The 26,990-nt window shown below is 43.8% G+C and overlaps 2 protein-coding genes and 2 long non-coding RNA genes across 4 annotated transcripts; 1 reads left to right on the forward strand and 3 right to left on the reverse strand.

Annotated features, from left to right (window-relative positions):
• Positions 1-603: 603 nt before the first annotated feature.
• LOC120683445 (L-type lectin-domain containing receptor kinase IX.1-like) lies at positions 604-7,347 on the reverse strand. The gene is made up of 2 exons (XM_039965526.1): positions 5,745-7,347; positions 604-1,490 (listed from the first exon to the last, which is right to left on the reverse strand). The coding sequence occupies exons 1-2, from the start codon at positions 7,151-7,153 to the stop codon at positions 743-745; spliced, it is 2,157 nt and encodes a 718-aa protein (XP_039821460.1). The 5' UTR covers positions 7,154-7,347; the 3' UTR covers positions 604-742.
• Positions 7,131-7,564, forward strand: LOC120683447. Its single transcript, XR_005678799.1, has 2 exons — positions 7,131-7,236; positions 7,339-7,564. It is a non-coding gene; the product is annotated as an uncharacterized LOC120683447 (long non-coding RNA).
• Positions 7,565-8,146: 582 nt separating this feature from the next.
• Positions 8,147-13,636, reverse strand: LOC120683446 (nucleotide pyrophosphatase/phosphodiesterase-like). The gene is made up of 12 exons (XM_039965528.1): positions 13,313-13,636; positions 11,077-11,168; positions 10,892-10,958; positions 10,694-10,813; positions 10,494-10,586; positions 10,261-10,390; positions 9,876-9,957; positions 9,650-9,782; positions 9,335-9,540; positions 9,123-9,248; positions 8,695-9,004; positions 8,147-8,619 (listed from the first exon to the last, which is right to left on the reverse strand). Exons 1-12 carry the CDS (start codon positions 13,484-13,486, stop codon positions 8,314-8,316), a joined length of 1,839 nt encoding a protein of 612 aa, XP_039821462.1. The 5' UTR covers positions 13,487-13,636; the 3' UTR covers positions 8,147-8,313.
• Positions 13,637-24,289: 10,653 nt separating this feature from the next.
• LOC120682316 lies at positions 24,290-26,784 on the reverse strand. Its single transcript, XR_005678345.1, has 2 exons — positions 25,369-26,784; positions 24,290-24,650 (listed from the first exon to the last, which is right to left on the reverse strand). It is a non-coding gene; the product is annotated as an uncharacterized LOC120682316 (long non-coding RNA).
• Positions 26,785-26,990: the final 206 nt, after the last annotated feature.

The raw sequence follows: 26,990 nt of genomic DNA on the forward strand, positions 1-26,990 counted from the left end.
ACACAAGCTAGTTCTTCACCTCATCCAACTATTTTTTTGTTAGTTTGTCCTTTTAGTATGTGCTACATCCTAACGGATTTGTTGCTTTTTTCCTTGTTATTGTAGACCATGAAGGAAGCTCATTTGTTATGCAGGTAGTAACCCATCTATGAGATGCCTGTGCAGTTCCCAGATTCTTGACATTCAATTTCGCTCGAGATGTATATTTAGATTCAGGGCAGGAGGGTGTGGCAAATTTGTTTGTGTAACTTGGCCTATTATGAACCTTAATTTTGGTAGACTATGTTCCTGTATTTGCACACGATGAGATCTGTGATTTTGTACCGGGCATTTTTTGGTTCTAGGCAATTTTTTCTGTGTCCTGCTCCCTGTATGATTTATTTGCGTTTCCGTTCAAAAACTGGCAAATTGGTTGACCGGAGAGACAAACCTCCCTACTTTTCGCTTTTCTGACACGTTCACGTGTGCTAATGATTAAAAAGAAAGCAGTTTCCTTTTTCTAATCACTATAATCCAAAAATAGTCCGGCTGTAGGATAGGTCTAACTTAGAGCCGGCTGTAAATTAGCCGCGTCTGACATATGATGTATCACAAACAATAGGATGTATCCGAAACAACCATATTTTTTGTAACTCGTATAAAACCAGCGGAGCAATCTCAAGTGCACAATTGTACGTAACTTCATCAAAAACGTTATGCTTTGAACAAAATTACACTATACGCATACGGGTACATAGCCTGTCTATGCTCTTGGGCTCAATTGCTCTGTGACCACCGCCGGCGAGCTGGAGCTGGACGCCCCTGTTCCTGTGGCGTGGCTCGTCATCGAGGTGTACGGCATGGACCCGACAGAGCCGGTGGTGTCGCTGAACTCCATGGTGGAAGCACCGAATGGCTGAAGATACACGGCGACCGGCATCTTGGGCGGCAGCAGCGGCATCCTGAACTTCCTCGACCGCAGCGCCTCGGCGGCCTGACAGATCCCCGGCCGCATCTTGGGGTCCGGGTGCGCGCACCAGAGCCCGACGGCGATCACCCGCTCCATCTCCCACGGGTCGAAGGCTCCCCCGAGCCGCTCGTCGGCGGCGCCGAGCGCTGCGCCGCGGCCGTGCATGTCCCACGCCCATTCCACCAGCCGGAACACCTGCCCGTCCTTCCCCTCGGCGGCGCTGGGCGCCACCATGGGCCGCCGCCCGCAGACGATCTCCAGCAGCACGATGCCGAAGCTGTACATGTCGGACTCGGTGGACGCCTTGCCGGTGATGACGCACTCCGGGTCCAGGTAGCCCGGCGTGCCAGCGACGGCGGTCATCGTCTGCAGGCTCATGCCATGGTCAATGAGCCGCGCCAGGCCGAAGTCGCCGAGCTTGGCGTTGAAGGACTCGTCCAGCATGATGTTGCTCGGCTTGATGTCGCCGTGGACGACGCACTGGTCCCACTCTTGGTGGAGGTACAACACGGCGGAGGACAATCCAAGAATTATTTGGTATCTGAAAATTCAGAATTGAGGTTGTCCATCATGATGTTTTGATTTGGTTAGATGAAACTCAGTGGTCATACGAATTTTGCATAAAAAATATTTAAAGAGTGGAGTAGAATTCAAACTGATGTCTGCCGAATAGATTATGGAATACTTTGATCTACATGGTAGAACTCGAATGAAACCAACAAACACTTTGAGCAACGTTTAGCTTTTCCGTAGTAAAACGCCACCAAGTTATATACTCTGTTCAAAGTTCAGAGTCACTACACAATCTTGAAGGGAACTGCATACTCTCTGCTCTGCGCCTCTGCCACAGTTTGAAGTTTGGGAAAAACAGAGCAAGAGAGCTCCTCAATCTCGTTAAGGCAAACATCTATCGGAATAGGTGTTTCATAGTTACGTGTTATGTCCTGTTTGTTTATCAAATAAAGCCGCCATTGCCAGTTGCCATTAGAGCAACTCCAACAAATTACCAATTTGAGCCTCTACTTATAAAAATAGGGATCTAGGATATATTTAGACCCTACTTTAAAAAAATAGGGACTAGGATATATTTAGAGTTCTTCCTACTCTAGGGACCTAAGTGGGGACTCTGCTATAGTAGAATTTTTGCCTTTCTATTTTCTGAGTAGGGGGTCATGTAGAAACTATGTTGGAGTTGCTCTTACTTCTAATTACTGCTGTTCACAAACTTGACTTAAGACAGTTCAAACAAACAAACCTGACCCAAGTCATTTATATATTTCTGTACTACTAAACCTGACCATCACCTAAACCCTAATCTGGTCTAAGATCATGTTGTCCATAGTCCCTAGAGAACAAGATCACCACCACTGTCCCCCAAGAACAAGTTGTATAATTCAGCTATTTTGGCAAAACAGAGTAAGAAGTCAGCGCATGCTTGGTTGCATAGCAGTCGTTCCTTTTGAATCGATGAGTTGCTATTGCCTTTTAAGCCTCTCGGAGTTAGTCAACGATATAACAATGCAGCTCTTGTTATAACAATGTCTTTATTCTATAACCTTCCCAATGTTATACTCAAGGACATGTCATACTCTATTATGGCAAATTCTAGGTTTTGGGAAAAAGCAACTGAGCCAGTTAAGCTACTTTAGGGCATGTACAATAATTTAGACAACTATTGTCTATTTGACGCACATAGATAGCTAAATAGACAGCTCTACAATGGATTGTTTGTTTAGCTGTCTGTGTGATATTTAATACATAGTCTAGTTAGTGTTGTTTTGCATAGAAGTACAGTCTAAAGCAGTAGATGAAATAGTAGATAACAAAACATTCTTTCCTCATTTAATGATGGCCACATCAACTCATTTTGCTTACGTGAACGTATATACTCCCTCCGTCCCTAAATATAAGGCTTTTGGAGTTTTTATGATAGATTATGGTTGTGTGGAAAAGAGTCTCCTACTCCTAATTATTAAGTATTGGAACTCTATTTGAGTAAATAAATATGTGCTAATTAAAGTAACATGCCTTTTTCCATGCATCTCCCCTATATGCACCTCTCCTACATTGTTGCATGCACATCTTTCTGTTGGGAAAGATTCGGAAACAATGCACAATTAAAATGGTTAGATCCACTCTTAATCGAGGATGACTTATATTTGTGGACAAATTTTGAATCTCAAGATGCCCTATATTTCAGGACGGAGGGAGTAGACGGTTGTTGTCTAACTGTTCTACATGCTCTTGATTCAGGATACAAGCTATAAGCATGCATACACTAAAATATATGACTCATAATCACGTGTTGTGTCCTGTTAGTTTGTGAAATAGGCTGCTCGTGCCATCCTTCACCGTCTATAGCCGTAGCCCTAGTTAATTCTGTTAAAGGACGAATGTAATATCAAAAACCATTGCTGTCTTTTTTACTATATGACTAATAACCTTAAACTAGAGTGATATGTATTGAATTACCAAAATTTAGTTGTTATCCAGTGGTAGGCTGGTAGCCTGGTAGCGTAGAACAGAGCTGGCTCCGCGCCCTCATGATGATTACTAATAACCTAACTCATGTGTCTCATGTACACCTATTTTCATCCTAGACTTCACCATCCTTCGGGTCGTGACCGGTCAAAGGAAATCATCAAAGCTGGATTTTTCGGTCCGAGCCCAACCTGTTACGTGGTTGGTAGGGTCGGATTCGGGTTGCGTCGGGTAAAATTCAAATTTTCATGTATAATTTTCGGGTTGGGTTGGGTTTTTTCGGGTTTCAGGTCAAAAGTTTCAGCCCGAGCCTGGCCTATACATTCATTGGGTCGGGTCGAGTTAGATTGGATTTTTTCAGGTGGGCTAGGTCTGGTTTGTTAGGTCAGGCGGCCTATAATCAGATCTATTGAAACCTCATAAACCAAATCCGCACTCAAACCCTAGTGCAGCTGAATATCAGGGTTGTCTCAAGAGAACAAGATTACCGTTACTATCCACGGAAGGACAACTCTTGAAATTTCATTATTTTGGCAAAAGCAAAAATAACAAATAATCCCATACTTTGTAGCATAGTCTCTTATTTTGCATGGGATTCGTTCTTTCGCGTTTTATATCTTCAAGTTTGTTGGCAATATAGTATAATAAAATACAGCAATAAGGAAAAAATGTTGAATATGATTAGACAACACCTTAATGTCACTGACTCTTGGTTGAGAAATATTTTCAATGAATCTAAACCCATGGACAAGTTTCGACAGTTAGGGAAACCACACTTTTATGTTGAATGCATTTATCTTTGAACTAGGTGCACAACTTTAAAAAAATGTTGGTACGATAATATTATTCAAATAAACAAAAAAAGTTGACATACAAATTATTTTTGCATCCTTTGTTTTTAAAATTTTAAAAATTGAAATGTGGGCACAAACAGTTTAGACAAATCACATACAAAATTATGGCCATATATTAGAAATTTTTTATTAGGTTCCCTATAATTTTTTATACCTCTTTTGTATACAAACTGCTAAAGAAGGATTTAAAACTTTTGAGCTATGTTTCACAACTCATTCTTGAACCATGTTCTTTTAATTTGCGGAGTGCCAAAATTTTGTGAAAATGTCATTAGTCAGAAATTAAATGTTAGTGACTACTAGAGGAATGTTTTTAGTGAACCTAAACGCATGGAAATGTTCAGTCAGGGTTGGCGCTTCCCACTGATACTTTGTTTAAAATTTATTTGAATCATAATATTATTTGAAGTAAATAAAAAGTTAGATATACGTCAAATATAGTTATTTTATATATCTTTTTTTTTAAAACCCAACAGTTCAAATATGGTGCACGCAAAATAATTCAAAAGCGTCCTTATCCGCAAATTACATATAAAAGTTTGGCTATATGTATACAATTTCTTGGATTAGGTTCCCTAATTGTTGTACTTGTACACCTCTTTTATATATGCGCATAAAAGGCAAATGAATAGCTGAAGGAATTATAAACCGTAGAGTAACTTCAGAAATTGTTTGCATCCTATTTATTAATTGCTGAGTGTCAAAATTAGAAAACGAGAACACAATAAATAAACTAAACTAAAAGGGATTCTAAACTGAAAACCGAGACAGAAATGCTAAGGCAGTAAGGCACAGATGTCTGCACGGGAAGAAAAATCGGACGCTGCGATATATGTTTTAATAGTTGATCTTTGATGTTGCAACTATTATTTCTGCATGTTGCGGTGGGAATTTTCTATCCAAGAGAATGTTGCGGTGGGAATTTTCTATCCAAGAGTCAAACAACTTAATTAGTTTTTTAACATATTTTTTAATATTGCACCAATAGATTTTTGATATTTCCGATGTCTTATTCCGATATTGCAAGGGAGCTTCTGATGGAAAAGTTCCCATTAAATGTGTGGCTGAGTGCCAAAAATAAAAAATGAAAACACAATAAATAAACTAAACTAATAAAAGGAATGCCAAACTGGAAAACCGAAAAAGGTTTCGGTGGCTGCGGCGGCGCTATCTCCAGATAAACTGTGACGCGTTAGATCTCTGACATTGCCACTTTGCGCTATTGAGGGAGTGTTGATATGCCAATTTTCTACGGCGAGTCTAAATCAGCATTTGAGTATGGGCTAACCGAAGATAGAAAAATTTAGACCCTGACGAACTAAGCGTGCGACCGGCGGATCGCTACGTGCACGCATACTCGTCCACAAGTGTCAAGTGGCTCGTCCGGAGTGAAGAATGTAGGGCCATGAGGACAAGATAAGAATGCGACGGTCAGGCGTCAGATAGCTACATGCGCATACCTCGTCGGCCATGTCAGCGTCGCCTCCGTGCTGTAGAGGTGGACATCGAGGCTGCCGTTGCTGACCAGCTCGTAGACCAGCAGCAGCCGCCTCCGGCCGTGGCACCAGCCGATGAGCTGCACCAGGTTCCGGTGGCGCAGCCGGCTGATGACGGTGACCTCGGACCGGTACTCCTTCCGCCCTTCCATGGACGCGCCCCGAGAGAACACCTTGATAGCGACGTCACGGCCCGGCTCCTTCAGGTGGCCACGGTACACCGCCCCAGACCCGCCCTGACCCAGCTTCCCCTCCGCCGCGAAGTCCTTCGTGGCCGCCGCGAGTTGGGCGTAGGGGATGGGGCGGGGCCCCGTGCTGGACTCGAAGTCACCATCGTCGACGGCGTCGAGGGAGTCGTCGCCGTCCGTGGTCAGCTTCTCTTCGTCGTACGGCTGCTTGCCCCTTCGCCGAACTAGTAGCACCGCAACGGCGGCGGCGAGTAGGAGGGCCAGCAAGGCAGAAGCTGCGGCCACCCCGGCGCCGAGCTCTATGGTTCTCTTATTGGAGGAGGAGGAGGAAGCAGACAAGGAGGTGATGTTCTTGGTTGGCAACGTCGAGAGAAAGGAGAACGAGAGCACGGTGTGGTTGCTGGCGTAAGCGTCCCCGGTCGCCGCCGAGAAGCCGACGGCGACATGCTCCGGCAGCAAGCTTGGCAGGTCCACGGTCGCTGCGGCGGTGTAAGTGTGGCTCCCGACGATCAAGGCGACGTCCAGCCTCCTCGTGCCGTTGTCGTACTCGACCGTCGCGGATATCACGCCGGCGTCGACGAGGCTGCCGTCAGGCAAGACCTTGTAGTCGCCGCGGGAGTCCATACTGTTCACGTCGACGCCGATGTGCCGGCTGCTCGGGTCCCAGGGGTCCTGGTGGGTGTCGAACTCCACGGCGACGAACCTCGCGTCGCCGGACGCGTTAACCGTCGCGTAGTTGTCCTTCTGGTTCTCGTCGAAGAGGCCGAGGCAGCCGTCGTAGGACTCCTGCGGCAGGTCCGGCGGGTACGGCGCGAGGAAGAATGTCATGCCGTGCCCGACGCCGGGAGCGCCCTTGCCGGCTGGCACGGACTGGATGCTGAAGGTGAAGTTCTCGGCGAAGCTGGCAGACTTGCCGGTGGCGCCGTCCCAGAGCTGCATCGGCTGCTTGTGCCACGCCCGGCCCCTGGCACGCGCCGCAAACTCGTCGCCGAGCAGCTCCAGCCTGCCGTCTTTGACCCTCGCGTCGGCCTCCGGCTTGAAGTCATAGGGGTTGAAGGCGTTGTAGCTGAAGGAGAGAGAACTGGCACGAGGGACGTGCGGTGACACGGCCAAGGAAAAGAAGAGCAGAAGCAGCTGATGATGAGCTCTGCTGCTTGAGCTCGGGCACAAGTTTTTCACGGCCATGGAAGCTACTGGGATGTGTTTTCGATGACTATTGCACTGTCACAACAAAAGTACGACACAGTAGCTCAGTTTTTTTTTGTGAGGTAAAAATCGATCATCATGCTTCAATATAAAGAGGTGTGTGGGGTGTGTTTTTGGGTCTATGTATGACTCTTTTCTTCTTCTATCAATATAATGATACGCAGCTCTCCTGCGTGTTCGAGAAAAAAAAAAATGAGGTTGGACATTTTCATCAAGTGGGTCCTACGCGGAGGAGGTCCACAGAAGAGTAGCCAGATATTTGGTGAGCACATCTTGTTGACTAAACGTATTTATATCTTCATGTGCATCCAAACCGCTTATGAAAGTGATATGAACGAAATTGTATATAAAAGTATTTGTGAAAGAATGTTTTTTATTTTGTTCACTATACATGCTTCAATAAGATTTGCATTTTGATACCTTCTCTACATTCATGCAAAACATAAACCTAAGGCATCTTCAATGCAAGCGCTTGCAAGGGGTGCTAATAAATATGCTTTCTGTTGTTATTTATTAGTACTATGTGAAAAGCGATTTTAGGTAACGCGACATTGGTAACGGGCATAAGTTGTCAGTTACAAAAAAAAACCCATAACATACTTTAATAAAGATCCATAAACCCAGAAACATTAACCGTAAGTCTTTGCCTGTTACCAATTACCCTGTTCTCACGTCGTCAAAATTACAAGTATGTTGCAAGCAACAGCACTGATACCCTGTCCTGAAATACAAGGGATTATGAGTATGTGGCCACTGTGCCTCTAGGAGAAGTTTATAAGAGAAATTAGAGGCTGGTCCGTGAATCAATCAGCAAATATGCACTTCATCTAGGAATGCGTTTTGCAGATGTTTAATTTTACTGTATGGATCTACGTTTCTAAGCCTGAAGTGGGAGTTTTTTTAAATGACAAATTAGATCTAATTACTGTTTTGCCAAAGATGATGAGAGCCTACAGAATTGATGGCCAGATGTAAGATCTAAAATGAAGCGCCAATAAACATATAGTAATAAGATGGATGCTGTGTTTGTGGCCGGATGTTGCGTCCCTTCCTCCAGCTCCCCCAAAGAATAGTTGGTCACGGTATGTTACATGCAGCAGAACCCAACACTGACAAGAGACCCACCCCTCTCCATATCATCATGTCGCCGGGATCGTCGGAGGGCAGCTGTCCTTGACGCACGCCAGCACGTCCCTGTACTCCCTGTTCACAGTGAAGCTATCGTACACCTTGCCATCGCTGGACCTCTTGTACTCGAAGAGAAGGGACGAGTAGTTGAACGCTGTGAGCTTTACGAAGCCGTAGTCCATCTCCCTGTAGATGCTCCAAGCAGGAACCTCGGTGGTGAAGTTGCTCAGGTGGCTGCCACCGCCCCCGACCACGACGTGGATGGTGCCGGTCATGGTGCCCGAGTAGTGGGACTTCTCCGAGCTCGTGCATTTTTCCTGCAAATATTAGCATTAGCTTGCATTCACCTAGAAGAAACTGAACTTTGTGCAGGAGGAATTGGCGCTACGTACCTCATAGACCGGGCATGTCCTCTCGTAGTTGTGGACATGGCCGTAGAACGCCATGTCCACCCTGTACTTCTGCCAGAGCTTCTGGAGGCTTTGCCGGGAAGTTGGCTCGGCGAATGCCCCGTCTATGCCGTAGAAGAAACCGGAAGAGTACCCAAGGACGCGATGAGCGATGAATATCAGCCATGGCTGCTTCTTCCGGTCGACCGTGGCGAGGCAGTTCTCGATGAACTTGTACTGCTCCGTTCCTTCCCGCCAGTCATGCTCGCTGTCCACAACGCAGAACCGGAACATGCCATAATCTGCTGAATACCTGTTGAACAAGGGCAATGTGTTTTATGCAGGGAAAACATTAATTGTTACTGTTCACGATCTGGCAATGCACATAAACCAGAGTTACTACTAAGCTAAAGGCTACAGCAGCTACTTACCAGTAGTTTGCTCTGTTTTCTGTTGGTGTATAGTACATGGTCTCGGCTAATACCCCACATTCCCCTCCAGAGTCTGTTCCATTGAAGAATGACCCACTGTTGGGCCAATCTCGTTCATGATTCCCACTGCATCAGGCAAAGCAGGCCATATAAAGCACTAATGATTTCTGAAAGCTTTCTAAGGGCACTGAGTTGCAGAATAAGATACAAACCTTGCTATCATGTAAGGGACCCGTGAAGTAATCCCCTCGACTTGTTGTGTGAACTGATCCCACTGTGAAATGTAGCCATTGGCGTAGGTAATATCACCAATGTGAAACACTATGTCTATGTTGTCAAGGTCCTTGATCAGTGTATCGGTAGTGTTAAGTGATCCAGGCTGGTAGTTGCTGTACTCGTTGCTACCATCCCTCTCAGCCTAATTCGATTACATAGTGTGAATTCACAAGCACTACGCTTTGAAAATTTATAAAATTTTGTGGAACACAAACATTTAACGTTCATCACTAACAGTCTGAACATGTTACCTTTCCCATATCTCCAAATATAACAACACGCTGCAGTGACTTTTGACCAGGATAAGGAGGTGCTCTGAAGGAAGAAACCTTGCCCCATGTAACATTTCCATCAGGCAGCATATGCCCAATTTTGTAGTAGTACCTAGATGGAAAAGTACATTTATATAAATACTCAGAATATCAGAATTCAAAACTGGAACAAATTTCTGTAGGACTGGAGGAGGCAACAATTTACTCTTTATTTGGCCACAAGTCCGTCAGGAATGCTGTGTGAATGAAACCAGGATCTCTCCAACCAACTGAGCGAGCGGGTTCTCCTGCACAAGCACAGTAAGACACTAGAAGTAAGAAACAGAAACTAGTTTGAGTTTACAATTTCGTTCAACTTAAAATTGTTCTCCAATAAAGATTTATTTGGATCCTGCATTTAGTCACGATGGATATCATGCAAATAACTTTGGCACTACTAAATGGAATAAAATTCAATCTACCAGTCAGCACGCTAACAAAGTTAGGACATCAAGTGTCCAGCTTACTTTTGAGAACTAAAATTGTTCATTTTCCCTCATTGGCCATATTACTTCTGTGATATTATATTGAATGTTTTGTATTAGCCATACCGCAGATGCTTTCACGATCAAAGGTGACTGTGCCAGCTGCAGTGCGTACAGCAGGTCTCCATTTCATGCCCCACTCAACAAAGGGATATGCCTCAGTGATGTCGTAACCACTTGTCCATGTGACGGTCATCTAAGAAGACGCAAAAGTCAAAGTTTGTGTGTGGTTGCATTCGAGCTTTCAAGCAAGGCTTACCAGTGTAAGGCTGTAAGCCATAGAGGAGATAACAACAAACCTCATTCCAGGATTTTCCCTGCGCTAGGCGTGGATAAACCGGAGCTTTTGGGTTCACAAAAGTGATGGCATTTGATACGGCGATAAGTTTTGGCTGTAAAAATAACAAAAACAGATAACGTCAGAGTCAATGCTTTTCCATCGAATGATTGTATATGGATCGGATAGGACAACACTACAATGTCTTATTCCGGAACAGACATTTGAAAGTCCACCAGTGAACAATGCAAATGAAAAGTCCTGCCGCTGGTTTATCAGCTGAAACTTCAGGGTTCCTTTCCCAGACTTGCCATAATCTGATGAGTAATTGGCAAACTGATACTGAAACGACAAAAAAAGAAAAGATTTAGGCCTGTATTCGTCAGAAGAATGCGAAGGTTACTCAATGTTTCATCTGACCTTTATTGGTGCTGAGCATATGACAGGACCTGGGCCTGATCCATGAGAACCAGGGCATGTGGATGAGCTGCACGAAAGTGCAGCAACATTTCCGGTCAGGTTATCAAATACAATCTCACATCATAAGAATGAGTATTCTCTAATCCCAAATTTAGAGTTTGGATGATGTAAACTAGGAAGTGTACTTAAAGTTTGAAGGGGAGAATATGCCGATCCAATCATCACCACTAGGATGGGGAGCAACAAAATCTACTGACACCCAAGCAGTATCTTCACCCTGTATTGACAACGTTGTCAGACTTCTTTTCTTCATACATCAAAGGACTACTCCTAAATAGTAGCATTTGGTTCAGAGCTACTAAGTAATTCTCATTCTCATAAGTTGCTCAAGTTCATTTTGGAATGGTGGTGTTGTAAATTCCTAATTTTTATGCTGTAAAATAGTGTCATATTGTTCCCATAAAGGAAAAGAATGTTATATGCACCCTCATTTATTTTTTTTTCTTTCTGGGATGACATTGTGAGGCATGCACAGACATCACTCACATGATAAATCATGGAAGATTTGGAATCTGGTAAGTAAAGCCATATGCTCATGCCTCCACTACCACAGTAAGATATGGTTCCCATCGTTTATGTGTAACTCGTGTAAAATCCAAGATTAAAGCCTTAAATCAACGAAAAAATGCCGCTCATCATGATCATGAAGCAGAGAACTCAAGTAAACAGTTGAACAGGAACTGTAAAAAGGTTCATATTTCAAATATAATTATACTTATCATTCATTAACGATTAGGTAATGTACAGCGTGAAACCAGAGTGATAGTATTGACACACTATATGAGTACGGACATGTTACTACATTCTCATGAGAATGGGTGGGAACACAAGTCCATGTGACCATTGAACGATACGAGTATGAACAAATAAGAATGAGCTAGGGAGAGGTGCAATAATTATGCAGACCAATTTGGCCCACGCTATCGTCCGACTGGGATACCATGGTCCACTCAATTTCGGCATCACGCATGGAACCTATTTTCTGAATTCTTACACTACAGCAATCATACACTCCCTCTATTCAAATTGCAAGTTATTCCATTTTTTTGGAGAGTCAAACCATCTTTATATTTAACCAAAATTATAAAAAAAATTACAAAAATTTATAGCACATATACCCTGAAATTATTTTTCATATATTTAATGAAGAATCTAATGATTATTATTTGGTATCATAAATGTTTGTTCTTTATTATATCAATTTGATAAAACTTAAAATATTTTGACTCTCAAGAAAATTGGAATGACTTGGCACGGAGGGAGTATTCATGTTACTCCAATGCAAGCTCCGAGAAAAGGTATGCCTGAGTCCAAAAACCTCTTGTCCTAGGGTCAACTGGCTAAGCATGAGAACAAACTAAGCAGAGCGGCTCAAATCAGAGGCTCAGACATGTTGGATTTGAGACTTGGACACCCAGCTCGGTTCAACGGTCAGCAAGAGCAGCTGGAGCTGCACACCGGGCTTGGGTTCACAATATTAAAGATACTCTCTACAATGCTATGGATCAGCCATTCCTAATGGGAGGTTTCATTTTTACGTTTCTAAGTTACAGCCCTACAGGACATCTAGTGTCCAGTATGGAGTACATATATGAACAATAGCAACAGTAGCGCCTTTGGGAACATCTCCGCTTTTCTTTTTGTTGCAGTTGCCCAATTAATTAGGAACAAGCTAGAGGCAAAATAAAAAATTTCTGTTTTTTATAGTTATAAAGTCTTCTCGCTCCAGCAATTAAATAAAAAGTTTGAACACACGGAGCATTACTTGATGCATGGGCGGCGGGAATATTCGCCGAGACTTTGTGGTGACATGAACCAAGGAATAATTATTGGTCAGTATGCAGATCCAATTTTTATCCCCGGCAGCCTGCGTTTGACTCCAAATAATTTACTCGAGATGACGAGGGGAAAAAGCTGGCCTCTCACGCTCAGCTCCGGGGCGGGTGATTTGAAACTAACCGCCTTGTACTCCGAGTGCACGCAAAGGAAGGCCGCATTGCTTATTTGCATTGTGCTCTCGAAATCGATCCGAGTAACCATCTAATTAATAACCATCATGTTTATGACGGTTCCTGGATGAGTTTTTTCTTAGATTGGTTGGGTCAGGACTCGGGAACTAGTTATTTACTAGGAGTAGCTGTAGATGGTTTCCATTACGATTCTTCCTCTAATGGATCATTGATCTGATCCAGTGATTTTTTGGCATTCCTGTTTTGTTTTGATCAAATGCAAGATTTGGTATAAGAACCCGAGGATGGCAGGCGACGGGCGAGACTTCCAAGAACACATATAGTCCAAGCACGCGGGGACGACGGCACGACTAAAAGCATCCGATCCGGATCAAGGACAGAGAGCGCGTACCTTGGTGCCGAGCAGCGCCGGCGAGGCCCGCACCGCGGCGGACGCGTCCAGCGCCACGCGCGCGCGGTGGATGGCGATGCGCGACAGCGGCTGCACGCCGCCGTGCCCCGCGGCGGCGGCGGCCAGCAGGAGCACGCCGGCCAGCCGCGCCGCCACGACTTGCGGCCCCAGCATGATGGTGTCCCGCCTCTCTGTTGCTCGCTAGCTAGCTCAAGACGGGCGTGGAACGGGCAGAGCACCGCGCCGCCTCCCGGCTGGCCTTTTTATCAGCGGCCACGCCGCGTGCGGCGCCGTGCGCGCGAGACGAAACCAAACAATGCAAGGAGTTGACTCGGTCTGCACGCGGCGCCGGTAGAGATAGAGGCGTGCCTGGGTTTGTTTGGAAGGGGCTCACAATCAGAAAGATTCCCGGCCGGCTGTCCCGCGTGAAGTAAACGATGCGAGTCGATGGAGGGGAGGGAGTTATGCTTGGGGATATATGCCATCGGAACTTCGGGTGTTTTGAGTTGCGATTTTGTGGATAGTTCAGATGGGGCGATTGACTCTTCTTAATACAACGGGCAGCTCTTCTGCCGATTCTGTTTCAAACAAATAATGGGACGATTGACTCCTTGCAAAGATTTTTAAGTTTAATCGTCTCTTCTTTTTTTTTCAAATAGTACGTTAACTCTGACCATATTCCATTATCGCCAGCTTTCATTTTTTGAAATATAAGCATGGAGGGACAGGACGTTTTCCTACTCTATCTATCTATATCTATACTATAAAGGATGAAAGAATTGAAACACTTTCTCACCAAGATTAGGCCCACCTTACTCCTCACAGAGGCCCTCACTTATCAGCACGAGAGGTTTGACAGGAGATATGGAGACTCATGATTTTGATATTTCTAAAATGTTTCTGCCAAAATGTTAATACTTTTTATACCAAACACTTTTGTTTACCCACCTTTGTACCTACTTATTATATTCCTTGTGTAACCTTTGCATGCATATTATTTTTTTCTAAAATTTTTGTATTTACTTTCCTTATTCACTTAGAATTGATTAATTACTTCTCTTGTGTAACCTTAGCATGTTATATTATTTTTTTCTAAAATTTCTCTATTTACTTTCCTTATTCACTTAGAATTGATTAATTACTTTCCTTGTGTAGCCTTAGTATGCATATTACTTTCTTTGCGGATCGATTTCCAGGGCCTGCACATCGATGAGAAGTTGAGTACGTCCAATACATCAATATGGCCGATGATGATGTTGTTTGGATCCACAGGTAAGTCGCACCATTGGACAGTGGGGCTTGTTGTCAACTTAGGAGAAGACATGGTGAGTTGGAAAAGCTAACGACTTTCTAGAGGAGAAAGAATGGCAGGGATGTGAAATTTTCCTTCCACCTCTCTAAATATACACATAACTTTGCACGGTAGGAATGTAATCACATGATACTTTCCTATAGAAGAAGATCATATAAATCACTATATATCGAATCAAATTATGTAGCTTTCCATTAAAGATATTTACATTATAGATACTATTATAGATGGAAATCAATCATGTATTCTCTTATGAATGGAAATAAATATTGTATGATTATATATGTGGCATGGATGTGAAATAAAAAAATGCATGTCTCATGGGACAAACTATCAACCTTGTCTTTTGTTGCACCCAAATCTAATTTGTTCCTAAATTCCTGCTCCTATTATTTGTTAATTAGTATCAAAACCTTCCTATTAACCATGCACGAGATCCACCGAGGCCCTCCCATCCCATTTGCTTCCTATCGAGAGTCAGTATAAAAGGAGAAAAGAGGAGCAGGAGCTGGAGAAGAGGAAGCTGAGGACACCAACACCGCCGTATCCGGAGCCGAGCACTAGGAGGAGAACGCCGGTGCCGCCGGAACATCTTCACCGTGCCGGCACCGCGATCGTCTACACGAGCGACCCCGCGCTGCATGAGACGTCACCACCTCTCCACTGCACCGCCGCTGTCATCCATCAAGCTCATCGGTGGTCACGCCCGGACTCTAATCCATCTCCTTTCTGCTACCCATCTCGTTTGCAGGAGCCCAGCGCCGATGCTCCGCCATAACCTACATACCGCCTAGCCCTACTGTAGCCATGAGCCATCACGGTTCTGTTCGCCGGAGCACGACGCGCGCGCCAAGGCCCTGACACGGCCTCGATTGAAGCCGAGTGCCCTCTCACGTGCGAACCATGCCCCAGTCAATCAATCAATTGATCAATCAGTCAATCAATCAATCTCCACCGCCGCCTCCTCCACCCCGCCCACTCGCTCGCCGCCGCGTGGCTCGCGCCTCCCACTCCTGCTGATGTCCCCATCCCCCGCCACTCCCCTACCCCATCCTTCCCATTCATTCCGCATCTCGCCGGTGCTCGGAGGAAGGTGACAGGAGCCGTCCTCGAGGTCCTCCTCGCCGTCGCGGAAGTAGATGCTCGCCGCGCCGCGCCGCGCAACGCCTCATGCTCTGTGTCCTCAAACACGCGGAGGGTCCCCGCTCCGGGAAAGAGCGCCGCAGGCTCCCTCCTCTGCTCGCGGCCGTGGGAAGCGTGCGTGGCGTGGAGGCCGTGGTGCTGGTGAAGGCGCCGCAGCTATTCCAGGGCCCATCGCCGGAGTCGTGTCCGTCGTGGAGGTGGTAAGGGTAGCCGCTCTAGGCTGGCTGCTGGAGTGTGGCGGCGCGACACCGTCTCCACCAACGCCACCGTAGAAGCAGCATCTAGACCACGACTTGGAGTCCAGACTCAGCGACGGCGAGAGCAGCGGGACCAGCACGCTGGCCCACGAATCCAAGGTTTTTTCATTGAATTTCTTCTTCTTTTACTGATTCATTTTGATTATTGTTCTGATTTGATCACTTATTCTTTCTTTTGTTATCCGCAGTTTGTTCTGGTGACTCACCAGGGTTTATCCAATTGCATAATCCATCGAGGATAGTGAATGTGGCTAGCAGCGGCGTTCGATTTCGGTCCAGGTTTGCCGGCTCCCAATCTTTTCTTCATTTGATCCATCGCTCGATTTGGATCTTTATAAATATAAAATTCTTTTTAGGATTTAATTTTTTAAAACACGTGCCTGTGGTACGTGCATCTCCACTAGTCTATTGAAATAAGAAGATGAGTCTTGTGAGCCATGCCAAGTGCCCCAGCACAACACTAGTGGGAGTATTTGCTTGTGTCCATCCAAGGCATGATGGGTCGTTTGAATTAATAGTGGTGAAAACTAATCCCACCGTACCTTTTGTTTCGAGAACATTTTAGCAAGCATTCCATTAAAAACAAGCTGAAATTTTATCGGATGTACCCAACCTCATGCCATAAACCAAAAGAGAAAAATTAAATTGTGAAATAGAAAAGACGGCCTGCCACTGAACTATGATGACTAGCCATTTGAGACCATGAAGAATGAAAGATCGAAAATGCCCACTGTGCCACCGCTGTCTTATCTTTGGACACATTTTCTTTCTGCTGCAGCCAAATCTTCTAGACGAGCTTGACCAAGGAACAAAAACCATTGCGGACTATTTTAACGACCACTCATGATCAATATCGATTCATAACTCCCCTTAGTCTCCGTTCTACAACTGTTAATATGAAATTGAGACTAAAGGGATGTGGGTTTTAGTACTGGATAATATCCGGTACTAATAGATCCCTTCAGTACTGTTTGCTATGGTGAACCGGTACTAAAGGGTCATATGTTCAAAGAATAATAAAAATAAGTATTTCAGATTTGCGGGATCCTATATATTTGTACGGGTTAGTAATACCAACTTGCACTATGAAAACATGTGCTTTGCCGAGTGCCAAAGGTACACAGCGAAGCCATAAAAACATTCGGCAGAGTCTTTGTCGAGTGCCACCCTCGGTATAGCTCATTCCGCAATGATTTTAATGGCCAACAACCCTTTGCCGAGTGTTTTGTCGGGCATTCGACAAAAAATTTGCCGAGTGGCGAAACGACTCTCGTAAAAAACAAAGGCACGACGATGGCCCAGAAACGGTGACGGCGGCTTTGCCGAGTGTCATGATAAAAAAAAAAACAAGCAAGTCATTCTAGCTTTATCCTTGGTCATGATAGCTTTATCCTAAGTTGTATGTCACTCTAGCCTTATCCTAAGTGAAAGCGATCGGGTGCTCTAGCCTAAGACGGGAAGGAGGTGAATTAGATACTCTAAAAACCTTAACCTATGGCTCCAACTAGTTTGCACAAAAATTAAACTAAAATAAGCTATCTAGATGTGCAACTACAGTTTATCTTAGTATAAAACCCTCATCCCAAAAGAGTTTTGCAACCTATAGCAAATCCTAGCAAGATACTACACTAGAAAAGTAAAGGCACACAAGTTGCAATATGAAATGTGGAAGCTTAAGGAGAGGGATGAGGGGAAGTGAACTCTCGACACGAGGATTTATCTCGTGGTTTAGATTGCCACAAAGGCGCCCCTACGTCCACGTTTTTGAAGCACTCACGAAGAGTATCGCTTCCCGGCAATCAAGTCTCTTCTGTGAACACAATCACGGTCACCTTGATCCCGATCTTCACTAAAGGAGATTGCCCACAAAGGAGAGGTCTCCGTCCCCTGCACAAAGTTGTTGACGCCGCTCCACACCAAGCCGGAGGGTCGTAGACTTGCCGGCGAGCCACCAAAGCTCCAAGGAGTCTGGCGCACCGAGATACACTTTTGGTTCACTCTAGAATCAGCCACAAGGATCTAAACCTTGCTTGTACACTCACTCAAGAGCTAATCTAGCACTTTACACTCACAAAGCTAGTGCTAAAATCTAAGGATATGAACACTATGTTCTTGTATGGCTTGGAGGTGTTCTAGGGTGTGTGTGGGATGTTCAGCAACTCCAGCAAACTCGAAATGGCTGGGATGAGGCGTATATATAGGCCACCAAGTCTTGTAGCCATTGCTCCAATGGTCAGCAGAAAACAGCTAACCATCGGATGAACCGATGCCTCTGCATGGGGTGGCATCGGTTCATCCGGCCACTCTCAGACCTGAAGTAGCCATTGAGCTTCTGACGCACTGTCTGTAGCACCATCGGTTTAACGGATGACTGGGTGTCGGTCAAACCGGTCACTCACAGCACTCAACTAGCCGTTGGACTTCTCTCTCCTGCTGACGTCATTACACTGGTGCAATGCTCCGATGCACCACCGGTTCAACCGGTGCTGAAGACTTGGCTCCTGCGCCCTTGACAACGTCTCTGGAACATTGTACATTGAATGCACCGATGCCTCTTTTTACACCATCGGTTCATTCGGTGCTTCACTTATTTCTTCACTTGATCTCTAGAGGCGCTCAGACTTGTGCCAAAGCCAGGGCGTCGGATCTTCCGACAACCATCGGATGCACCGATGCTTAGGCATCGGTTCTTCTGGTGCTACTGGTTTCTGCAGAACTCGTCCAATTCAGCGTTTTTTAGTTCTTTCTTCGTGTTTTGCTTTGCATGGTTTTTTTTTACTTCATCCCTGGGATCTAGTAATGTTCACTTAACAAAACCATTAGTCCCATTGATTGCGTTGTCATACAATCACCAAAATCACTCGAAATGGCATAAATGGTGCCATGTTCATTACAATCTCCCCCTTTTTGGTGATTGATGACAACACAATCAAAACAAGCATAAAATTTACAAAATTTGTCAAATTAAACCACTACACTTGCTTGGATGCTTACCATCATCCAATGATGGCTTGACCTCCCCCTAAAACCATGATTCCCCCTTTGTTCCTCCCCCTATTTGCTACTCCTCTCTCATATGTTGACTTGATTCACTCGGCATTTCTCCCCCTTTGGAATATTTTTTTCTTTCTTAGGAACAACTCTCCCCATTTATTGGGAACATGCCTTGCTTTGATCCATATCTCTCACCCTTTGGAATCAAATCACCTAAAAGGTCTTGCAAAACAATATAGCTCAAGAGAAGATTAGTAGCCTAGGGAGTTTGTTTCATGACTCATGATCCAATGGTATGATATCAATGAAGATACCAAATAAAATTTACTACGGTGGATCACAAAATCACAAAACTAGCACGACATAAGCTAAGCTTTCCATAAGTGTGTACACAAAATGATTAGTGTGAAAATCAAGTGCACAACTAGATGTTTCAACATGAAAGCTTAGATCATATCATGCACGGAGGTAGCTTTATAGAAACAAGGATTTGACAAAAATACCAATTGAATGAAATTAGAACCTTGCATACTCCCGGGGTGTATTTATTTACCTTGCATGTACCAATTGAAAGTGACTTGCAACCAATTGAAAGCCTTTAAAGGAGAGTACTTGGTACACCAAGGTTTAAGCTAATGTATGAGCACATAGCCTATGAACTTAGATATGAGTATTTAAGTTCAATAGTGCATGGCTCAATATGCATGAAAGCACAATTTGTCTAATCACTCTTGTAGAGTTGTTTGTTCACATTAATTGTGAATAACATTCTCTTAGAGTGTTAACTCCATCAAGAGACTACAAAAGATAAACTCGCAAATATGTTAGTCTCAAAATCATAACCCATAGGATGAAATCTCCCTAAATGTGTGCATTTAGTGTTTGAAACACCAAGTATGTATGCACATCATTTTGACAACAATGGGAAGTTTACCCTATAGCTTGTGCTCATGGTACACATATGAAATACATACCTCATGAAGTCAATGTACCATGAAGGGTAACATTGTGTAGCTTTCTACACACATATCAAACCATGTAGATTGCTCATGGGTTAGAATCATGACACAAGCAACCCACCATATATAACACTAGGAGATGCAATGCATGCAAACATCCTAGTAAAAGCAATGGAGCTACATGATGCTTGAATTGAAATCTATCTACTATTACCTTATGGGGGACTTGGGCAACAAATGTCCAAGTTGTGAGCTTAGCTTGTTTTAGATTGAACCTTCACTTCAACTTGTAAGCTAAGCCTCCAAATCCCCCAAAGCCATTCTTGGGCTTCAAGTCTCCTTTGGAACCCACACCATTTGAGGCCACTTCATATTGGTGATGATGTCCTTGGTGACCCAAATAGAGTGGTTCCAACTCCTTTCCTTCTTCCCAACCTTGTGAGCAACCACCTTGCCATTGGTCTTCTTTTTGATCACATAGGAGGTGCTATTGCCTTTGTTCCTCCGGTTGGGCTTGGTGTAGATGAGAGAACTCTTGATTGTGAGCTTCATTTTGTTCTTCTCATCCGGAAGCTTCTTCCATGGTTGAGGACACTTGTTGGACTTGTGGCCTTCTTTGTGGCACTTTGAGCAAGTCACGGTGGATCCCTTCTCAAGCTTCTTCACCATGTCTTCACGGTTATCTTGAGAAGGTTGGACATTGCTTTCTATGACTTTGCCCTTCAATCTAAACAAGTCCTTCATGAGCCTTTCCACTTCTTGCTTGAGCTCATCATTCTCCTTGGCAATGAGATCATCACATGATTCTACAACAACATTCTCATAACATTTCTCATTTCAAGGATTAGAGCAAGATTCATCAATTAAATTAATGCAAGAAGTTGAAGCATCTACCCTAGAGATTGGAATTGCACAAGGAATAGTTTGCTTCATTTCCAAAGAGTCATTAGTATCATTAATGCTCTCAAATTTTAATTTGAGCTCTTTATGCTCCTTGCTAAGCAATTTGAATTTGCACAACAAATTTTCATAATTTGTAGCAAGAGAAGCATTTAGATCATTGAGAGCATTAAGGTTTTTGATTTCCTTTGATTGTTTCTTAATGACTTTTTGGTGCTCATGAACTAAGTTTAGAAGTTCATCAATTGAAGGAGAATCGGAGTCATCATCACTTACATTTGGCCATAAGGCAAGTGTCGGATGATAATCCCATGCGAGTGGTGAATTTCTTGTTTGACTCTTCACTTGAACTTGCACTTGAATCTTCACCACCACTAACCCATTCACCAAATATGGCATATGATTCATGCTTGTGCTTCTTCTCCTTCTTTTGTTTGTTCTTCTTGAACTTCTTATCAACCTTCATAAGTTGATGGTGAGGCCCATCTTTAAGAAAGACCATATACCCCATTGATTTGATTTCCTTCAAGTATTTGTTCATTTTCTTTACTTGCTTGTAGAGGTTGGGGTGCATAGGCTCTTTATCATCACTTGATGAGTTTATTGCATCTTCTTCTTCCTCATCACTTGAGCTACCCTTGATGGCCATTTTCTTCAACTTCTTGAGTTGTTTGCATGCAAGTGCACTATGTGTTAGTGAAGAAGATGTCGCCTTTGCCATGATGTCATTGCGTAGCTCATGGACCATCACTTTGTTGAAGACTTGATTTGGTGTCATTGTGTTGAGATCTTTCTCATAGAGAATTGTGGTTACCAAATCATAGTCCAGCCTTCGGAGTGAGTGAAGGATCTTGCGAATGAGTTCCAAATTTTCAATTTGCTTCACACCTAAGGAATTTATCTCATTCACAAGAGTGTTCAAACGTGAGTACATAGATTTGGCATTTTCATCATCAAATTGCTTAAAGCTATTAAGCTTATCAATGAGAACATGATATCTTTCGTTAGCAACATCCTCTGTGCCCTCATGGTTCTCAATGATAGTCTTCTATAGCTCTTTAGCATTTTCACATGAATAAACACGATTGAACACATTGTCACTAAGAGTAGACAAGATTATGCATTTTGCGGTGACATCATGTTGCTTCTCTTGTTGACCATTATTTTTTACCCCTTCACTCACTACTCTCCAAACGTTTAGCCCCATCACTTGGAGATGGCTTGCATCAAAACCTTCCATCGTTGGAAACCCGTGCCGTCGAACCATGGAGCGGGTCTAAAAGGATCCATCCTTCCCCCTAAGAGCTAACTCACTAGGTGGTGAAGCCTACCGATCTAATGAGCCGGTAAACACAAATTTGCCAATGGAATTGTCTTTCTTTGTGAGAGAAGTGAGTCCCGGCTCTAATACCAATTGAAAGCGATCAGGTGCTCTAGCATAAGAGGGGGAGGGGGTGAATTAGGCACTCTAAAAACCTTAACCTATGGCTCCAACTAGTTTGCACAAAAATTAAACTAAAACAAGCTATCTAGATGTGCAACTACGGTTTACCTTAGTGTAAAACCCTCATCCTAAAAGAGTTTTGCAACCTATAGCCAATCCTAGCAAGATACTACACTAAGAAAGTAAAGGCACGCAAGTTGCAATATGAAATGCGGAAGCTGAAGGAGAGGGATGAGAGGAAGCGAGCTCTCGACACGAGGATTTATCCTGTGGTTCGGATTGCCACAAAAGCGCCCCTACGTCCACATTGTTGAAGCACTCACAAAGAGTATCGCTTCCCGGCAATCAAGTCTCTTCCATGAACACAATCACGGTCATCTTGATCCCGATCTTCACTAAGGGAGATTGCCCATGAAGGAGGGGTCTCCGTCCCCCGCACAAAGTTGTCGACGCCGCTCCACACCAAGCCGGAGGGTCGTAGACTTGCCGGCGAGCCACCAAAGCTCCAAGGAGCCCGGCGCACCGAGATACACTTTTGGTTCACTCTAGAATCAGCCACAAGGATCTAAACCTTGCTTATACACTCACTCAAGAGCTAATCTAGCACTTTACACTCACAAAGCTAGTGCTACAACCTAAGGATATAATCACTATGCTCTTGTATGGCTTGGAGGTGTTTTAGGGTGTGTGTGGGATGTTCAGCAACTCCAGCAAACTCAAAATGGCTGGGGTGAGGTGTATATATAGGTCACCAAGTCTTGTAGCCGTTGCCCACCAAGTCTTGTTGCCGTTGCTCCAACGGTCAGCAGAAAACAGCAAACCATCGAATGAACCGATGCCTCTGCATGGGGTGGCGTCGGTTCATCCGGTCACATTTAGACCTGAAGTAGCCGTTGAGCTTCTGACGCACTGTTTGTAGCGCCATCGGTTTAACTGATGACTGGGTGTTGGTTAAACCGGTCACTCACAGCACTCAACTAGCCATTGGACTTCACTCTCTCCTGCTGATGTCATTACACCGGTGCTAAAGACTTGGCTCCTGCGCCCTTGACATCGTCTCTGGAACATAGTACATTGAATGCACCGATGCTTCTTTTTACACCGTCAGTTCATCCGGTGCTTCACTTTTTTCTTCACTTGATCTCCAGAGGCGCTCAGACTTGTGCCAAAGCCAGGGCATCGGTTCTTCCGGTACTACTGGTTTCTGCAGAACTCGTCCAATTCAGCGTTTCTTTGATTTCTTTCTTCGTGTTTTGCTTTGCATGACTTTTTTTACTTCATCCCTGGGATCTAGTAATGTTCACTTAACAAAACCATTAGTCCCATTGATTGCGTTGTCATACGATCACCAAAATCATTTGAAATGGCATAAATGGTGCCATGTTCGTTACACTAAGTCATATGAGAAAATGAAACAACAAGGTTGTCAAGTGACTAACAGGATAGTTGTCGGAGGTGGAGGAGAGAATAGCATCGGTGGCGCTGGTTGAATCATGCTCTCGCCAAGACTTTGCATGTTCTGAAACATCTGCTCATCCTCTGCCGCTCGGCTGTTGACCCTCTAACGACACATTCACTACAAGAGATTTGACTTTAGGTGACGTTCTATTTATATCACAAAAATAGTTATTTTCATTATATTTTGCATTTTGTGATGTTCGGATGACGAAAATGCATTCGTCGCCTGTGGGGCATAAATATATACTTTGAAAAAAATATGTTTTTTTTGTCACAATTTTTTGTGCAATCATTGTGGTGTCACTAATTTGTAACGCGCGCTTTTCATCACTGCCGAGCCCGAAAAAGGTCACAGAATCAATGCCATCGATGACTATACAAGTGTCACATTGGACAAAAAACGTCACAAAAATATCCTCTGATGATTAGGATGTGACATGGCAGGCTATTTGTGACATTTTGATTCGTCACAAAACAATCAATGGCCCAACAAGGCCCATGTATGCAATCTATTTATGGGCTGGCTGAGCCCACTACAAGGCCAACTCCTTGAAATTTATTTTTTCCCCATAGATTTTACAACCCAAAATTAAAAAGAACTAGGCCCAGCTTAGCCCAATCTCAACACAAAGTATACTTTCAGTATCAACAGTGTGACATCCAAAATTCAAATAGCCCAATCTCAAGTCACAAAGTACACTTTCAGTATATATTTTGCTACAAACCTATATATAGTACCAAAATCATTCTACTGGACTCGATCAGAAAGACACTATCAAAATTAGGCCTGGAATCAAACATGAGAGCTTTCACTTTCATGTTTTTCACTTGAAACAGAAATCTTCCATAACCTTGTTTTGAAAGTAGCAACCTGCAGCCAGAAAGAACCACCAATAAATTTTAAAGCATAAACATAACCTTCACATGTATACACAATTACATTCGAAAGCCGAATCCCAAAGAAAATTTTCATAGATTCCGTAGAATTAAGTTGCACAAATATTATCTAACAAGTTATGGGAACTTAGCGATTGAAGATACAAACAAAGAAAAAGCATGGATACAAACAAGCTATCTGAAAAAAACATCAACTAGGTAGTCGTATGCTTAAATTCAAGAAGCATAGAGTCCACCAGAAAATCAGACCATATATGTACATATATGCTCATTCTAAAGTAGTAGTTAATGCCCTACTTTTTTAATACTTATAGACTTTAAGACATTCAAGTTACATGGTTTCTAAAGGATGAAATGCAAAGTCATAAGACTGGGAAACTGAGAGTACTTACAGAATTTAAAGTTAACGCAGGTCAGAAAGATCAATACTGAGAAAAATAGTGGTAGATGACACATTGTATTAGGATTGTGCTCTCCCATGCTACAGTTTTACAATGTTGAAGGCTTCAAAATTCTAGAGACTAGGTGATACTTGCATAATGCAGCCCTCAGAAGGTTATTTAAGCCATGGGAAATCACATATTCAGTTTTGTGCCATTCCAACAAGGAAACCAACAAAGCTTTGATTACTAGAATGACTCTCTAAAGCCAAACAGAAAATTAGATATGTTGCCATGAAATTACATGCGTACCTCTCCTCTTTTATCAGCCTCCTCTCTTATCAGCACGATTATTGCAGACAAATGCAGGTGCAACAACAACCGTTGTCTTCTTAGTTGTTCCAGTTCTTGCTGAAGTTACAGTTCTATAAGCAGCTCAGGAAAAGTGACTTGAAGTATTGTCAGATTGGAGTGGCTTCAGATTTACAATGAATGAACTTCAGATTTACACAATAAGAAAAATACCCCTCTGTTGCTTCTAATCTGATAAAATTGAAGGAATCGAGGATTACTACATTTCAATTTTATCCAGAGGCGAACATTAGCAACCAAGATATCGCAGTGCTGGGGTGCTTGGTACTTGCCATTTTCCCAAGTTATGTGAGAATCTGAGATCATGCATTTGGCTACTGAACTGAGCATTCTGAAATTCATGTTAGTCTTCCCTTCAAGTGATTTTGTGAATTATAACTGCATCTGTATTTTTCTTTAGACAGTATCAACTAGATTGTAAAATTATTTGTAGTGCTAAAGAGGATCAAGTACAGGACATGGAGCAATGATATTACTGTTTGCTTGTTTTAGGGCAACATTTTCCTTCTTTTCTGTTTGCTTTTACTTGTACATTTTATTAACACCAGGTGCAATTTCTGTATTGTAATTTTGTAGGTGGAGTACTTTTTTAGCGATATAAACCTGGCTACCACAGAACATTTGATGAGATTCATCACCAAAGATCTTGAGGGGTATGGTGAGTTTTATATTTGTATTTTAGCTAGATTAGGATGGTGGAATCTACACATTCTTATTGGTGTTTTGTCCCCTTGGCCTCTGCGTGTTTGGTGTGTAGGAATATTATTTCTAGCCTCCAGCTAGCAGTTAGGAAGAGAAATTGTATGTTATGTTTTCCCATTACTAATTTTCTTGTAAATTGTTCTATACAAAATCCTTGTAAACTGCAGTGCCAATATCAGTTATTGCTGGCTTCAAGAAAGTAAAAGCTTCTGTGCGCAACAACTTCATGCTTGCTACAACTCTCCGAGCCTCATCAAAACTTGTAAGTTTCTCCATGCCTAATTGGGCTGTGAAGCCATCGTTCTTGATCTTTTGATTTCAACTAGGCACTTAACACTTCCTAATTCTGTAGTAAATCACATATATATTTGCTTACCGTACTTCATGTTGCAGGTTGTAAGTGATGATGGAAGAAGGTTCAAACGTCAAGAGCCATTTACTGAATCTGATTTGCAGAAACTCAAGACCTTAGAAAAAAGCTTGAGGCACGCAATGTGGTACCTAGGAGTGGCTGTGGCATTGGTGGCCAAAATCCGACATGGGGAGGGCTCGCCGGCGGTGGGGAAGCACGAGGGGCTCCGTGGGACGATTTGATGCAAGAGTTGGGGCCGGGGCTGGTCGGGAGGAGGCTGGCGGCTGGAGTGGAGCTCAGCCTACGGCGGGGGGGGGGGGGGGGGAGGGGGGGGTGGAGGTCGGGGAAGGGCCGGCGAGCAACCGCCTGAGGGATGCGGTGCAAGGGAGGGTTTGGGTGGTGGTTGTGTGGAGGGGGGCTCGACGGCGAGGTGTTGTCGTGGCAATGGAAGCTCTGCTCGGCTCGGCGTGATGAGGAAGAAGACGGAGAGAGGGAGAAGGAAGGGACG

This window comes from Panicum virgatum, chromosome 7N (genome assembly GCF_016808335.1).
Source record: "Panicum virgatum strain AP13 chromosome 7N, P.virgatum_v5, whole genome shotgun sequence".
Classification (NCBI taxonomy): domain Eukaryota; kingdom Viridiplantae; phylum Streptophyta; class Magnoliopsida; order Poales; family Poaceae; genus Panicum; species Panicum virgatum.